The following is an 18,325-nucleotide window of genomic DNA, read 5'->3' on the forward strand; positions in this document are numbered from 1 at the left end:
GACTCAATTGTGACTCATGAAATGATCAACCTTGTCTCCAAAGGACAAACAATGAAATGTTTTTACTCCTAGCAGAGAGGTAATAATCTCAAGGTATAGAAAGAAATATACAATTTTCTGAAATGGTCACTGTGTGGGCTTATTTTGTTTGATTATACTTACTTGTTATGAGATTATTTTGTTTTTTTTTTTCATTCTCAAGGTTTTTAACTAGAAAGGAGAGGGAGTTAACAGTAGTGGGAAAAAAAGGTGGCTGATGCACAAAAGAGAACAGAAAGAAGCTCACGAGCAGAGTTCTGAAAGTAATATATGAAATTTATTATACAACACATGGACTTTACTAAAAAAATCTGTTTAAAGCAAGTAGTATGAAATGGAGATTTATGGTTACATATTTTTGTATTGTACTATGTATATATAAGCTCCTTTTTAGTGTTTAAATTAAAAATAAAAATGAAAATTATAAAATAAGTAACAAAAATAAAAAAAGAATAGTTTCCCTTTTCTGTTATCTAGATAATCAAATATGTTGAGCACCTACCAAACTAGGTAAAAGCACAATGGGAGATAAACAAGTAGTATAAGACATGGTCCCTCCTTATCTTCAAGTATATTACTAATTGGAAATGCAAAAACTACCATACATGAAATAATGAGAAAAATAAATATAGAACTACATAGTAATTACGGACAACATAAATTAAAGAGAAGGGGAAAAACAATAGCAAATAGTCAAAGAATAAAGAAGACAATAACTAAAAGAGGAAGCAAGGTCAATTTTTGTTCTCTTTCTCAAAAGAGACTTGAAGAGAGAGGTGTCTAACCACATTTGAAAGTAATAAGATGTTTAAGAGGTGGGAAAGAAAATTGTAAGATCAAGGATCCTGAAGAGATAGGAAAGATGGAGTCCACCATACGGATAGAAAAATTAACCTTCAAGAGAGGGTAAAAAATAATTCCTTCCTCAAAAATGTAGTGGGAAGGTTGAAGCAGATATAGAGACAGTGACAGTGCTAATTTCCTCACGTCTGTACATACACATACACAATTATATTTTAAACACAGAATTCCTCAAATGAACTCCTTACCACCACTGCTGTATCTCTGGTTTCTTCTAATCCCTCCTCCAGATCACTCAAGGGATCAAGGTCAAGGTCTTTTTCTTTCTCTTTCTCCATTAGTTCTTTAACTTTTTTCCTTCGGTTCTTACTGCTGCCATATACACCAATATCAGTCCGAGGACTTAGTACCTTTAAAAAAAAAATTATGAAAAAGTGAGATATAGGGACTAAAAAAACTGAGAGGGAATTCTATCCCTGTATAAAGACTTTTCTTAGTTAGAAGCCGATCAAAGTACGTAAGTTATTTGTCAGGCCAGTCACTCCTCTGCCACACTAAAAAGATTATGAACATATCCCTAAAAACAGAGGGCAGTAAAGTAGCAAAGTGGATAGTCTCAGGCCTGTTGTCAGAAAAACTCATCTTCCCGAGTTCGAATCTGACCTTAGACACTTACTAGCTATGTGACCCTAGGCAACTCACTTAACCCTATTTGCCTATTTCCTCATCTGTGAAATGAGCTAGATAAGGAAATGGCAAACCATTCCAGTAAGTTTGCCAAAAAATCCCCAAATGGCATCCTAAAGAGTTGGACATAAAGAAAACAAGTGAACAACAACAATTAAGAGTAGTAAATAAAATTGCTGGAGTATTTAAATTCCATACTAATGTCTGACACTAGTAAGTATGATTCTCTTGTACATGATTTAAATAGATGAGAAAAAATTGCCCCTGAACATATTTTACACCAAAATAATAAAATGTACAGTACCCAAAACTTTTAGATTCTGACCCCCCAAAGAAAGTAGTTGGAAGCATTAGTAGTCTCCACCAGGTAATACTGCTGCTCACCTGTAACAGTGTGTGGCTGGAATTCTTCTTAAGAAAGGTTCTTCCTGTCCGTTCCCTCCATGCTCGTGCTGCTGCTACCTGTGACTCCACTTGGGGCAGTGCATCAAGTCGTACTGGGATAGGACGTCCTTTGGCAGACAAGCTTTCCAGCTGCTCAAGGTAAGCATAGTTGCTGCCATTCTAAAAAAAAAAAGTTAAGATTTTCTCATTTAGTATAATGGCATATAGTTAAAAAAAATCTTTTCAAAAAGTTTGGAGCAAATTATTTATATTATTTGTAACACTGATGAAATAAATTTGAAAATATATATTTTTTACATTAAGCAAAACTGCAATCGACAGGAATCCAAATAATTGAGGTTGACAACAAGTTCAGGCTAAAACTGGTGGGGAAAGAAAGCATCACCAGAAGATAGCTGGGGAAGCAGATGAAAGGTAAAGAGAATTCTCACTATAGTGCTTTAGTAGGAACTTAAATTTTTTTTTTCATTAGTTCATGATTAAGGAGAAAGGAATAAGTTAAAGTGAAGTACAACAAATTAAAGAGTTAAGCTAGATTCCTATCAAAGAGGCTACTAAAATATTTTTGAGTATTGAAGGGGGAGTGGGGTAGCAGTCAGGAAAACTTTCCAGAAAAAGAATTTTAATATTAACTTGGGAATTGTGCTTACAGAAGCAGGTAAAAGAGTCTCAATTCCTCGAAGGACTTGGCTCATCTTGGAATAGAATCAGAGTAGAACAAAAAGGTAACCAGACTTGAATGTTAAAATTTTAAGTTAGCATGTTAGCTACACCATGTAGGCATAATTTGTTGCCACATAAAGAAACCTAAAAGATATCAAAATCAATCAACAGGCATTTATTAACTACTTACTTTGAGCCAGGCACAATACTACTCGATGAGGATACAAAGGAAAGGCAAAAAAGTAGTTCCTATCATCAAGAAGCAGCTTAATAGGGAAGAAAGCATCAGTACATCAGAACATACAAGATAAATACAGAAGAATTGGAAAGTACACTTAGAGGGGATGGTACTAACAGCTGAGAAAAACAAGATAGGCCTTCTGGAAGAGATGATGCTTGAACCAAGTCTTAAAGAAAGTCAGTGATTCTAAGATTCAACAGTAAGGAGAGAAAGCTTCCCAGGCATGGGGAAAAGATCACATAAAAGCAAAGAAACGAGAGATGAAGTGTTGTCTGCAAGTAACTGCAAGGAAGCCAATATGACTGGCCTGTAGAATGCATGGTAGGGAGTAAAATATAAAAATTATATAAGTAGAAGAGGAGATAAGTTAATCATGCAGTAAAAAGAAGAAATGGCTAATGCACAGTTCTAATGTTATGATGTCAAACAGGTCCAGAGTAGATTAGATAAACACGAAGTGGAAGACTTCCAGGACAGCATAGGTGAGTTATACAGAATGAGGAGGCAAAAATGGACTATGATCTATACCACTGAAGGGATATCGATAAGAGCACAGATCAAATACTTAGTACACTAGTTATGGGTTCTTGGCCACATTACTTTCTTTCTCTACTTCTCAGTTTCCTGTTGTGTTAAATAAGGGAGGTGGACCAGATGAGTTCAAGTCAACACAATAACATGATATTCCAAGATTCCCCATGATACAATAAAATCTTGTACCCTACAAGGCTGAGTGGGTGTCATTTCTAATATGATTCAGTACCACAGAAAGGAACTAAAAGAATGAAGGGATCTCAAAGCCAGAGTCTAAAGAAGATAAAGAAGACCTTTTAATCAATACAAACACTGACAACATTCTAATCAGGATTATCTAAAAAATTCACCACAGAAATATAGGGAATTAGTTTTGTTTAAGGAAACATTACACAACTCAATGCCTGAATTTCTACTTGGTTCCTCTATGTTTCTACAACAGAGAATGAAGCCGTCTTCACAGTTCAAAGAAAACTCAAGGGCATAGATAGCCTTAATCAGACGACTTCATTACAAGAGAGGAACTTTACTAATTAAGGTCTCAAGGCTTAGCATCAAGATAATAAATTCACTCACAAAATTACTCTGACATTCTAAGCCCACTTTAAATTCCATTCCAATTTAATAATTTGTCCCTGGAAATACTGTTTGCTTCAAAGACACTATAAATTGGAATCTTAGATTAAGCTATGTTACTTTTAGGGTCTCTGCAGATCATTTAACATATAGGGCAAATTAAAAATCTCAAATCTAGGGAGGCTGAACTACCACTATTTGAAAATTTAACAATATAGTGCCTTAACATTTATAAAAAACTCTAAATACCTTATCTTATTTGAATCTCAGAGCAATCCTTAAGGCATTGTAAATAATCCCCATTTTACAGAGTAGATAAATGAGGCCAAAGGAGGTCATAATAAATACATAATAAGTGTCTGAGGTGAGAGCTAAATTCGGGCCTTCAAGCAAAGGCTAGATAAGTACATCTCATCAGGTATGCCAACAATAGAGTTCTTATTAAGTTGAGACAGCTAGGTAGTAGTATAATAGATGAAGCATCACACCCAAAATAAGTCAGACCCTAGATGAAATCTAACCTCAGACTCTTAAACTGTGGGCAAGTCATTTAACCCTGTTTTGCTTCTGTTTTCTCATTTGTAAAATGAGCCAGAAAGGGAAATGGCAAATTACTGCAAGATCTATGCCAAGAAAACACCAAATGAGATCACAGAGTCTGACACAACTGAAATAATTCAATTCGGTTGTGTATTGGACTAGATGGCCTCAAATTCTAACTCTGAGATTCTATGAATGTGCATATATAAGTCAGAAAACATCATTTTCAACCAAGAGAAAGATAGGTGGCTTTTTGGAGATGGCATCTAACTGGTATTTTAAAAGATGGATAAGAATTCAACAGGGTCAAAATGGGAAGGACATTCTAGGAAATGTTCCTGAGCAGAGGCAAGAAAGTACAAAGTATATGAAGGAAGAACATAGAGTATTCCAATCTAGCCAGAGTAAAGCATGCTTGGTAGCAAACCTATAATATAAAATTTAAAAAGTAGGATGGGTCCAACTTATGGAGGGCCTTAAATGTCAAGCTAAAACTGTCTGAATTATATTCAGTAGGAAGATTTTTGAGCAGAGAGACTTCTTTCCATGAAGGATTATATTCAGATTTGCTAAGCAGATGATTCTTAATTGAAGTCCTAGCGCCTTTGTCCTCTGGAATATCATATTCCAAGTCCTCTAATCCTTTTTATGTAGGAATTGTTAAATCTTGTGATGTCCTGAATAAGGTTCTATAATATTTGAATTGTTTCTTTTTGAGTTCTTGCTTCTGATTTCTGGCTACTTCTCCTTGACCCAGGAATACTAGAATTTGGATATAATTTTCATGAGTTTTCATTTAGGGATCTCTTTTAGGAAGTTGGCAGATTCTTTCAATCTCTATTTTACTCCCTGGTTTTAGAATATCAGGGCAGTTTTCCTTGATAATTTCTTGAAAGATGTCTCAGCTCTTTTTTTTTTATCACGGCTTTCAAGTATAATCCAATAATTCTTAAATTTTCTCTCCTGGATTCATTTTCCAGGTCAATAATTTTTCCAATGAGCTATTTCACATTTTCTTCTATTTTTTCAATCTTTTGACTTTGATTTGTTTCTTGATATCATGTGAAGTCATTAGGTATCATTTGCCCAATTCTAATTTTTAAGGTATTATTTTCTTTAATGAGCTTTTATATCTTCTTTTCCATTTGACCAATCCTACTTTTAAAGTAGTTCTTTTTCTTAGTGAATTTTTATGCCTCTTTTTCCATGTCATGAATTCTGCCTTTTAAGAAATTCTTTCCCTGATGTGTATTTTTGTTTATCTTTTTCCATTTGGTCAATTCTGCTTTTTAAGGAGTTCTCTTTAGTGTATTTTTGTGCCTCTTTTACCAAATGGCCTATTCTAGTTTTTAAGGTATTATTTTCATCAGTATATTTTGGGTCTTCTTTACTAAGTTTTCTCCTCTTTTTTTCTTAATTTCATTGTATCACTCTTGTTTATTTTCCCAATTTTTCTTCTAACACTCTTATGTGATTTTTAAAATCCTTTATGAGCTCCTCCATTAATTCTTTTTAGGTTTGAGACCAATTCATATTTTTCCTGGAGGCTCTGGATACAGTAGTATTAACTTTGTTATCCTCTTCTGAGTTTGTGTTTTGGTCTTTCCTATCACCAATATAATTATCTATCTATGTTGAGTTTCCTTTTTTTGTTGTTTTCTCATTTTTCCAGTCTCTTCCTTTTCTTTTAATTTAAAAAGCTGCTAACGTTGGGGGTTTGGAACTGAAGTAAAGAGAGCACTGTTTCAAGCTTCAGGTTCTTTGTGAAGCCTCTGATCTAGCTCTGGGGATCTATAAGTTTTCCGTTCTTCCAAGGTAGTCTGGTTTTGAGAGGCAGTTTAATATTCTCTTGGCCTGTGCTCTGGTCTCTGAACAACCACAAGCCTCTTTTTCATCTTGGCATGGTGACCAGGGTCCTCTGTTTTCCTGTGGCTTCAAGCGCAGGTGTGTACTAATGATTGTCCTCACACTAGTACTGCTATTTGGACTATGACCTGGATTTACATGTGGACAACGCAACAGTCCTGCTTCCAGAGCCAACAATGGGACCCTTAAAATCTCCTTTTAACCAGTTGTCCAACCTCCTTATTATCTAGCTAAAACTTCCAGAAGTTTTTGCTGCCAATTCAGGTATCTCTAAACCCAATACCGGCTTGCCAAGGTTGGGCCTGCCTAGGTACTGTTCTGTGCTTTAGCCCCACCCTGATGTGATAGACCCTTCCTGCCAAATTTCAAACTCTTATCAGAATTGGCTCAAAGAAGGAAGAACATTCACATTCAATTGGGTATAGAAATCTATCTTATCTTACAAGAAAGTAGGAGGGGAAAAGGATAAAAGAAGAGGGGTAGGGGGACTGATGGTAGAGAGAGCAAATTGCAGGAGACAGTGGTTAGAAACAAAACACTTTTAAAGATACAGAATTTAAAGGAGAACAGAATAAATGGGAGAAAGCAGCATGGTAGGGTAATACACAGTAAAAGCATAATGGTGAAAAAAAATTTTACAAGTGTCTCTAATAAATGCTTCATTTCTCAAATACATAGAGAAATGAGTCAAATGTATAAAAGAAGTCATTCTCCAAATGGTAAATGGTCAAAGAACATAATAGGCAGTTCTCAAGCAAAATAACTAGACCTAGAGTCAGTGAAGAATGTTCTGATTCACTATTAATTAGAAAAATGCAAATTAAAACAACTCTAAGATACACACCTATCAGATTACCTACTTTGATAGATGGAAAATGACAAGACAAGGAGGAAGTGTGGGCAAACAGACACTTAATGCACTGTGGGAGTAGTTGTGAACTAATTTAACCATTCTGGAGAGCAATTTCAATCTATGTCCAAAGGACTAGAAAACAGTGACTTGGCAACACTATTTGGTTTGAATCCTAAAGAGATAAAAAAAAACAAAAGGGAAAAGAACCTATATATGGAGAAAAATATTTAAAGCATTTCTTTTTGTGGTAGCAAAGATTTGGAAAGCGAGGGGATACCCATTAATTGGGGAATAGCTGAGAAAATTGTAATGGAATACTCTAATACTATAAGAAATGATGAAAAGAATTTCAGAAAAACCTGGAAACTTATAGAACTGATGCACAGTGAAGTAAGCAGAACCAGGAGAAGACTGTACACAGTAACAGCAATATTGTACAATGAACAACTGTGAATAACTTAGCTATATTCTTGGCAGTAATCCAAAAAGACTCAAGATGAAAAATGCATCTGCTCCGAAGAAAGAAATGATGGAGGCTGAATCCAAACCAAAGTATACTCTCTTTATTAATATTTTTTGTTCAAGTTTCTTTCAAGTTTTATTGTTCAAGTTTCCTTCCACAAAAGGAACAATATGGAAAACATTTTACACGATTGCACATGTAAAATTTATCAGATTACTTACTCTGTCAGCAAAGGGGGAGGAGGAGGAAGAATGAGAATGCAAGATTCAAAAAAAATTTTTTTGATTCTGCTGCTAGGCATATACCTCAAGGAAGTAATTAAAAAGAAAGTACCTACATACCCCCATAATATATATTGCTGCACCTTTGAGATAGCAAAGAAGAGAAACATAGCTAAATCGTGAATAGACTATTACTTTACTATAAGAAATAAGAGAATTCATGCAAACAGAAGGCATGGAAAACCTAAAGGAACTGAAGCAATGTGAAATAAGGAGGGGAAAGAAGGAAGGAAACGAATATTTATTGTGTACCTTAAATGAGCCAGTTTCTCTGCTAGACATTTTACAAAAAAAATTTTTTTCACCTGATCCTCATGACAACTCATTTAGATGCTATTATTGTCCCCATTTTATTGTTGAAAAACTGAGAAAGAGTTTAACTGATTTGCCCAAGTCACCCAGGTAGGAAGTGTCTAAAGTTGAATTTTAATTCAAGTCTTCCTGACTTCCAATGCTCTATCCAGTGTGTACCATCTAGCTGCATATCTAGGAAAATAATATACACAATAATAACAATATAAATAGAATAATAAAACTGCAAAACAATCTAAAATGAATGTAATGACATCATAAAGAAAAAACTTAGCTCCAAAAAAAATTTTTTTCATGTTAAAAAAAGAAAGACAAAAAATCTCTGGTGGGTATACTACTTCAGTGACAGTGGGACTAAAAAGATCAGATGCAAGATCAAAAGAATAAGAGTATTAATGATAGAAATAAAACTGAAGCAAGAAACAAGTTTAAAGGGTAAAGTTCAGTTTTGAACAATGATAAGTTTGAATTAAGGTCAGACCAGAAAAATCTCCAAACTAAAAGGGATCTCAGAGGACATTTAGTCAAATTCACACCTAAATAAGAATGCTCCTACAAAATACTTGCCAAGAGGAAACATTCAGCCTTTGCTCTAATTCAGCCTTTGCTCATTCAACTTTTGGATTAGAAATTTATTTTGTTAGAAAGCTTTTCCCTATATCAAGCCCAAATTTACATCTTTACAACTTCAACTCAATTTTTCCTAGTTCTGCTCTGTGAGCCAAGCAAAACAAACATAATTTGTCCTCTTCTAAAAATTAGCCTTAGGAAGTATCTAAAAGAAAGCCGTCATGTTCCACCTTCCTCCTCAAAGTTTTTACCAAGCAAAATATCCCTAATTCCTTCAAACAATCCTAATATGGCAGAAAATCAAGGCCCTTCATCACCCTAGTTACCCTCAACATCTCCAGCATATCAGTGTCCTTCCTAAAATATGGTGCCCAGAAAAGAATACAATGACCCAGGTATGGTCTGACCAGAACAAAGACATAACCATGGGATTATCACCTCTAGATGGATTATCATCTGTATGTAGTATGCCTTCCATAAAGCAGCTAATGATTACATTAGCCTTTTTTTGGCTATTATATCACACAGTAGACTCATATAGAAAGAATTTACAGTCTACTCAAAACTGCAGATCTTTTATATAAAAACTGTTATTTTGCCGCAGTTATCTCAACTTGTACTTGTGAAGTTCTTTGAAACCCAAGTTTCAAATATCATTTTAATAGATTTAGCCCAATGTTCTTACCTGTCAAAATTTCTTTGGATCTTTACTCTTATTTAATATGTTAGCTATCCCTCCATGCTTTATGTCACCTACAAATTTTATAAGTACACCATTCATTCTTTTATATAAGTCACAATAAAAATGTTAAGCAGCAATGGGCCAAGTACAGATCCCTCATGCACTCTGCACTCCACTGAAAACTTCCTTCCAAGTTCACATCAAAACATTAGTAACTACTAGTTGGGTATGACTATTCAACTAGTCTGAATCTATTGTATCATCAATTAACACAAATCACTTCATTTTTTTTTCCAAAAGAATAACATGAGATGTTATCACATATATTGAAAAATCCGAAGATTCATCTAATGTCTTAGATGACATTAATAATGATAAAATAATAAAAAATAAAAGTTTTGCTTTTTTTGTTCATTTGGTTTGAGAGGAAGAAAGATGGACCTGTAATTTCATTAATGTAAAATAAACTCCTGGCAAGGAATTTCTACCAATGAATATCAGCACCATCTCTGCAATTTAGAGTCTATGAGCTGTCTGGAACACTGAGAGATTAAATAACTCGCCCAAGATGTGAAAGGTGTCAAATGAACTCAGGCTTTCCTAATTCTAAGGCCAGCTCTTTATCCATTCTAACACACTACCTCTCAGAAGTCTAATAAAACCGTCAAAAAAAGAAAAAGTAAATAAAGGGCAGCTAGGTAGTAGCTCAATGGATAGAGGTAGGCCTGAAGATACCCAAACCTAGGTTCAAATCTGAACTCAGATACCTCCTAGTTGGATGACCTTGGGCAAGTCATTTTACTTGCATTGTCTAGTCCTTATTACTCTTCTGCCTTGGAACCAATACACAGTATTGACTCTAAAACAGGAAGGTATGGGTTTAAAAAAAAAAAGGAAATAATTTTATAGTGACAATGTAAGTTTTTTTGATCTTCTAGCCATCTCATTAATAGAATTATCTATCATATTCATACTAGAATTCAGCCAAAATTCAAAATCAATTGGTTGACTTAAAATTTTCAGATTCCATTCTCTTTCCTTTTTTGAAAATGGAGGGACATTTGCCATTTAATCCCAAAGTACCATCTTCACTTCTTTACTATCTTATAAAGAACACTGGCAAAAAACAATCACACCTTGCTAGTTCCTTCAGAATACCATCCACTTAGGCCTGCTAATCTGAACTCTTCAAAAACAACATGCTCATTTATGTCTCCTTATTCATCTTTAATATAAATTCACTATTAGCCATTTTTGTTTTGTATTTTCCAGTCCAAAAAGTTATTCTCCTTGGGGAAAAAAGACAAAAGCAAAATACGAATTTAGCAATTATACCTTCTCTTTGTTATCAGTTATAATCTCATGGATCCCTTAATATAGTAAAACATCAAAAAATCCTTTTAGTTGTCCTTAGCTTTCCTTGCCAGAAGAAACCCATTTTGAACTTTTGTCCTCAACTCATTCTTATAGAACCATGGCACAATCTGGATTTATCTTTCATTTCCTGGTCTTGCTTTCATCTTCTATAGAAACCTTTTTTTTCCATCTAGTTCAGGGGTTAGCAACCTTTTTGGCCCTGAGAACCATAAACACCACAGTTTTTAAAATGTAATTTCGTGAGAGCCATAACAGTGCCTGAAAAAAAATGGACTTTATGGCTCCTGTAGAAAGAGCCATACATTGCCGACCCCTGATTTAGTTGATATAGTCTCTAAATATCTACATCATTTTCCTTAAATAATTACTCTTCAATGAAATTATTTCTCTCTGTGTTTCAGAATTTAATTCCTCAAGATTTCCTATACCTCCTGAGCTACCTTTCCCTACACTTCTTAGGCTGTAGGATCCTACCTTTTTTTTTTTCCTGAATATTGTAAAATCTGCTTCCCTTAATACCAGGATGCTCAGAACAGACTTTTGAAGGATGAAATTTTCATCACAAAATCTATGTCACTAGCTTTTTTGCTTTTGACAGAGAGAGACAGAGATCTTTTGAAGATGTACAAATAAATGGTGTCCCACATTGCTATTATCATATACTCATGCCAAGATTGCATTTTCTGAAATATTCATATATTTTATTTCCTAGTTCTGTGTAGGAAGTCTATAACAGAAATGTCAAATTCACAGCCAGTGGGAAACTGAACCAGATTAAAATGCAATTGGAAAATATTTAACAAAATGAATAAAAATGCAATACAACATAGTAGATAATACTATTTTGTGGTTTATAGATCAGTATTTAGCTTGCAGAGGTCTATTTCTGTTTGAGTTTGACACTACTGGTCTACAATATAATGACACTGACAATAGAGCTTCTGAAAGTTAGCATGACATACTGGTTAGAAAGCTGGTTTCAGGGGGCAGCTGGGTAGCTCACTCAGTGGATTGAGAGTCAGGAGGTCCTAGGTTCAAATCTGACCTCAGACACTTCGCAGCTGTGTGACCCTGGGCAAGTCACTTAACCCCCATTGCCTAGCCCTTACCAGTCTTCTGCCTTGGAGCCAATACACAGTATTGACTCCAAGACGGAAGGTAAGGGTTTTTATTTAAAAAAAAAAAAAAAGAAAAGAAAAAGAAAGCTGGTTTCAGAGATAGGACTCAAATCTTGCCTCAGACACATAGTGAAGGTATACAAAATCTATTCAAAATTAAGAAAAGGTCATTTTTTCAAGACAGAAAAATAGGAAAGTCTTCATATAAGAGGTCAGACTGATGTTAACTTTAAGAGAGTACATTTCCAGGCATGCACAGGAGAGAACTTGTAAAAAAGCAGAGATGGGAAATAGAATGTTCTATATAAGGAAAATTAAGATCAGTTAGGCTGAAAATTAAGATCAGTTAGGCTGGATTGTAAAGTATAAGAAGGAGAATGCCATTTTTTTATAATAAGCCTAGAAAGATAGGTTAGAGCAAAGCTAGATAGATACCATACAACAAAACTATATATTTTTTTCTCTTCTACCTTTTCTGTTTATAGTCTTTTGATTAGATATACAAGGCTCTTGACAAATATAATTTATAAGCCCTTTCACATGCACTTCATTCCTGGCCAAGAGACTTTTTAAAACTGTAGTCCAAAAATATAAATCCCCATTTTCACTACCAACTCTTTACTTCCCAAATGTGCTCTTCTCTTGCCTTCACAAAACTTATTAAAGAGTTGAAACTTAAGAGATGGGAGGGAGCTAAGTGGCCATTTAGTCCAACCTATACACTGAAGAAATTTCACTACCTGACAAATGGTCATCCAGCCTCACCAGGAAGACCTCTAAAAAGTGAACACTTTCAAAAGGGCCCACTTCAGTTTTGTTCCAGGTTCTTCCCCTCAGGCTAGTCTAATTTCTTCTCCATATGACAGCCCTGAAAATACTTGAGGTTGTCTTGTCTCCCTGAGATTTCTCTCAACCTGGCTAAGCAGGTCTGGTTCTTTCAACCAAGTATCCTATGACATGGATTCAAGACCCTTTCTTCATATTGGTTGTCTACCTCAATTAGCAGCAGTGATTAAACACTATATTTTATAATCATTAGCCTTTTTCTATATTTCCTCTAGGAGTTTCATTTGTACCCTTCACAAACGATTCAAAAGTAGGTAGCAATCTTCTGGTCTTGGGACATTTTCTTTCATTTCTTGGATATATTCCTCTGGAAGACATCAGACCTTCTATTGTTGAGTCCATAAAAATAGTTGCCTCAGAATCTTTCAGGAAGAAGTCACCGCCCACCAATACTTGTCCCTTCTTACTCTGACTTCTGATTAATGATCTCACCTATCAGCACCTGGGGAAGCTGCTTCCCCTTCAAAGTATTCTTGCAAAAAACTTCATATATCTGTTTCTTAGTTCCAGATGTACACTGATTCTTCTGCCTGCTTTTCTCCCCTGTATGACATACTCTCATCCTCCATTCTCCAGATACAAATGGATTTTTCCAACTGCTTCTTCAGATTTTTTGTTTTCTTGGTTTTCACATTGTAGCCCTTCTTCCATTAAAATCAAACAAACAAACTTCATTCTCCCTCAAGACTAGGAAAGTGAAGAGGCATTCCTCCCAAGCGGAACCCCTTTACCTTCTCTCTTCTAGAAGGGAAATCAGTTCCTAGACAACTAAAAACCACTCTAATCTTTCCAGGCCTCTCATGCTGCTACCTTCTACAAAAATTCTATTTCATCCAAACCTGATTACTCATTCTCTATGCTTTCCTATTTCTATAGCAATACTCACACCTGACATTATCATTCCCATTCTTTGCTTTCTAAATTCCTACCCACTCTTCAAAAGCCCAAAAGAAATGCAGCCTCTTTCATAGTCTTTCTTGACTTCAGCTGCTAATGACTCTCTTGTGCCAAAACTCATTAAGTACTTGATTCCTTAACAATTGTTACATTTTATATTCCAATTACCTATGGCTTTGTCTTACCCTCAATAAACTACCAAGTCTCCTAAAGTATAAGATCATATCTTATTTAAAATTTTTATCTTCTCAAGCACCTAGCACAATGTTTTGCATAAAATAATGCTTAACAAATGTTTGTTAAAAGAAAAAATATCCTATAGGTAATTGGAGATGGTAGTTTGGCTCTCAAAGGAGTCAAGGCTGAAGACACAGATTTTGGAATTAGCAGTATAGAAAGAATAATTTAAACTAAAAAAGTGAATGAGAATGCCAAGAGAAAGAACATTAAAAGAGAGGACAGAATCTAGAATCTTTCAGATATTAGAAAGAAGATAAAGAATCACTGAAGAGGCATTTAGAGAGGTATGAAGATCAGGGGAGTATGGAATCATTGAATGCAAGAGAGAAGTTATATAGTAGAAGGTAATTTTTGATAGTGGTCAAAACACAGAGAAGTCGAGGAAGATTAAAATGAGGTCATTGGATGGTAGTTCAGGGTCACCAAGAACCTCTGAGAAAGCAATTTTGACCAAGAAGAATTTTGTTTTAAAATATGATAGGACTATTTATGGCAAGGAGAAAGCAGGTGATGAAGTATAAATACTGAATAGAGACCGCTTTTTCAATAAATTTGGTAGTGAAGGGGAAGAGAAACATGAAGCAAAAGATCAAGGGAAACTATTTTTATGATTGGAGAGACCCAGGTATGTTTGCAGTCAAATGAGAAGGAATCAGTAAGAAGGAATGACTAAAGATAAATGAGAAAGTTGGAACAAGTTTCTGGAAGAGGTAGGAAAAAAATGGAACTAAGAATGATGGTACAGGGACAACTAGGTGACTCAGTGGATTGAAAGTTAGGCCTAGAGACCTGGGTTCAGACACTTCCTACCTGTGTGACCCTGGACAAGTCACTTAACCCCCACTGCCTAACCTTTACTATTATTCTGCCTTGGAACCAATACATAGTATTGATTCTAAATGGAAGGCATGGGTTTAAAAAATAAAAAAAGAATGAAAGTAGAAAGAGATTAGCCTTAATAAAGAAGTAAGGGTGACTTTGTACAATTGCCCTATCTGGTTTCAACTTCATAGAATAAACTGCCTCTCTCTCAGGTTAAGCTTATCACATCTAAACTCATCATCATGCTATAAACTCAAGCCCTGATTGACATCACCTCCCTCAGCCTTCTTTATCCTCAACAAAAGGGCTAGAGGGTGGAATGCCAAACTACTCTCAATACTTTACTTTAAAAAAGGCAGAAACTGGACTCTGAAGCTCACTCCACTTTATATCTGCTATTCTTGTTTAAACTCCGCCCAACCTCAAAACAGGTATCCCTGGGAATAGTCTCTCCCTACTAGAATGTAAATTCCTTGAGGGCTGGAATTTTAATAATTAATTGTATTCCCAGCTTAGCACAGCACCTGGCACAAAGTAGGCATCTAAATGTTGACTGGATTGTACTAGATTAGGAGAGAATGAGTGATGGCACTAGCAAATGCTTTTGACAACTATGAAGGAGGACTGTTTGGGATACCAGGTAGCCTCAACTAGTGAAATAAGAGGCTAAGTAGGTTACCTTAAAGTATGGGAACAAGATACAGCATGGCTTGAGCAGAGGTTTGGAATAACTGCTTTTTGGAACAAGATGAAGAGTTTACCAAAGAGCAAATTATTTATTATTAAGGTAGAAAGAAAAAGAAACTCATGCCTTTTGGACCAAAGTACTCACCTGAATAGCTTCCACTTTAGCTGTCCATTCTCTAGCTCTTTGCAAGGCTTCTCTCAGGGCTAAAACATTGGGGAGGAAGGCTGGGATATTCTTAGCTTCATTTACAATACTCTCCAGGCTTGACATGCTGTGACGAGGTCTAAAGGAAGAAAAAATTAGGAAAACAGAGTCAGAACAATAAGGCTATTTTTTGTGAGGCATCCAATGCTAATTTCAGACATGATAACAAGAAAAAGTAACAGATTAGAAATATACTGGGGTTTATACATACAAGTTCAAAATCTTATTAACCACAAAATATCACTTTATAGTTTCATGATTTTATATATTTGGGTAGAGACACACACACACACACATACACACACACGTCATTAGTGCAAGGAAGTTACACATTAAGTTCTAAATTATGTTAATTAGTATAATCATTTACCTGCAATAGTTTTAAATATGATCTTATCTAGAGGAATAGGAGAAGTCTAGTGACCTCTAAAATCACTTCTATCCCTAGAATTCTAGAATTAATAAAAGGAAAAGCCAAGGTAACATAGCTGAAGCTGCATCACTTGATGGCTATGTAGGAGCTTTACATTCTTTGAGTTTTAATCTATTTTTAAGCAAAGACCAGAAAAGAGATGAAAACCCAGAGAAATACATTTTCTATTATCATGTTAATTTATCAATCACTGCCCATATTTTATTTAGCCATTAAAAAAAAAAACCCTTACCTTCTGACTTAGAATCAATACTGTGTATTGGTATCAAGGCAGAAATGTGGTAAGGACTAGGCAATGGAGGGTTGCACAGGGCTGCATAGCTAAGAAGTGTCTGTGACCAAATCTGAACTCGGGACCTTCTGTATCTGGGCCTGGTTCTCAATCTACTGAGTTACCCAGCTGGCTCCTCTTTGGCCACTCTGAATTAATACTAATAATGGCAACGAATACCACCTATTAAATAAAAAAAAGTTCACTTATATAGGAAATTTGGACCAAATTCACAAAAGTCGGATGGAGTAATAACTCTAATGAAAATGCTTATTTATCTCAGGGTTAACCTTTCCCAACATAAACACTCTAGACACTCTTATCCTTAACTGTTCTCCATATACCTGGTATATTCCTATATCTGAACTAGATATGTATATATTTTCCCAATAGACTATAAACCCAAGGGCAAGACCTGCTTCATTTATTTTGCTCTGTTTCCACAGCATTTAGAAAAGTTCTTGCCACGTAAAAGATGATATTTAAAAATGTTTATTGATTGATCTGTTCTTACTACTCCTCCCACCAGAAATGCCTTCCTACCTATCTGCATCCCAACCTATCCTTTAAGGTCCAAGTCAAGTTCCATCTCTTGAAGCTTCTTCCCAGATATTCTGAGGCTATAATGAAACAGGAAATAAGTCTGGACCAAATAGTCTAAAACTATGGTCTAAGGAACATGATGTAGAAAAGAAAATTCTCAACTGAGTCAGGAAATGATCAGAGCAAAAGAAAACAGTGGAAAGAAAAGAGGGATATGCAATCACAAGGGATCACTGGTATTTTTAAGGAGCTATCTACCTTTTGGGAGGCAGTTTTTTATGTTGTTCGTCACACCCAAAAGGAGGTACAGTACGGTCAATATGACCAAGATAAAGAATATGTAATCACAAGGATCATTCACGATTACCAAATGAGATTTATGCCAGGAATGTAGGTCTGTTTAAATACTGGAAAAATTGTCAACGTAATTGAATATATCAATAACAAAACTAAAAGAAATTACATGATTATCTCCTCAATAGATGCAGGAAAAGCCTTTGACAAAATAAAACACCCATTTCTATTAAAAACACTAAAAAGCATAGGAATAAATAGGTCATTCCCTAAAATGATAATTAGTATTCACCTAAAACCAATAGCAATTATCATCTGCAATGGGGATATATAATAAGATCAGGGGTGAAGCAAGGATGGCCATTATTACCACTAATATTTCAAACTGTACTAGAATGCTAGCTTTATAGCAATAAGAAAAGAAAAAAACATTGAAGGAATTAAAGTAGGTGGTGAGGAAACTAAACTATCACTCTTTACAGATGATATGATAGTATACTTAAAGGATCAACTAAAAAACTACTTGAGATTATAACTTTAGTAAAGTTGCAGGATACAAAATAATATACATAAATATCAGCACTTCTACATAATATGAACAAAGGTCAGCAGCAAGAGATAAAAAGAGAAATTCCACTGAAAATAACTCTACACAAAATAAAATACCTGGAATCTGCCAAGACAAACCAAGAAATTATATGAACACGATTGCAAAACACATTTCACACAAATAAAGTTAAATTTAAACAACTGGAAAAAACATTTAATTGCTAATATAATAATACGTAAGAGCTAATAGAATACAAATGACCATTCTACCTAAATTAATTTACTTATTATGCAGTGCCATACCAATCAAAATACCAAATAAATTATTTTACAGAACTAGGAAAAATAATAACAAAATTCATCTGGAAGAACAAAAGATCAAGACTATCAAGGGAACGAATGTAAAGAATCATAGCCTAGCAGTACCAGATCTCCAACTGTATAATAAAGCAGTAATGATCAAAACAATCTGGTCCTGGCTAAGAAATAAAATGGTAGATCAATAGACTAGATTAGATACACAATATACA

General features: G+C 34.9%; 1 protein-coding gene across 1 annotated transcript in view; it reads right to left on the reverse strand.

Moving 5' to 3' along the window:
* The window catches only part of KDM5A (lysine demethylase 5A), a 99,906-nt gene that overhangs the window by 25,510 nt on the left and 56,071 nt on the right, over positions 1 to 18,325 (reverse strand). The window contains exons 20-22 of the mRNA XM_044679413.1: positions 15,646 to 15,784; positions 1,912 to 2,091; positions 1,089 to 1,250 (exon numbers count right to left, since the gene is read on the reverse strand). Coding sequence (XP_044535348.1) covers positions 1,089 to 1,250; positions 1,912 to 2,091; positions 15,646 to 15,784 — 481 coding nt within the window. The remainder of the gene's footprint in view (positions 1 to 1,088; positions 1,251 to 1,911; positions 2,092 to 15,645; positions 15,785 to 18,325) is intronic.

Source organism: Gracilinanus agilis, chromosome 5 (genome assembly GCF_016433145.1).
Source record: "Gracilinanus agilis isolate LMUSP501 chromosome 5, AgileGrace, whole genome shotgun sequence".
NCBI lineage: Eukaryota > Metazoa > Chordata > Mammalia > Didelphimorphia > Didelphidae > Gracilinanus > Gracilinanus agilis.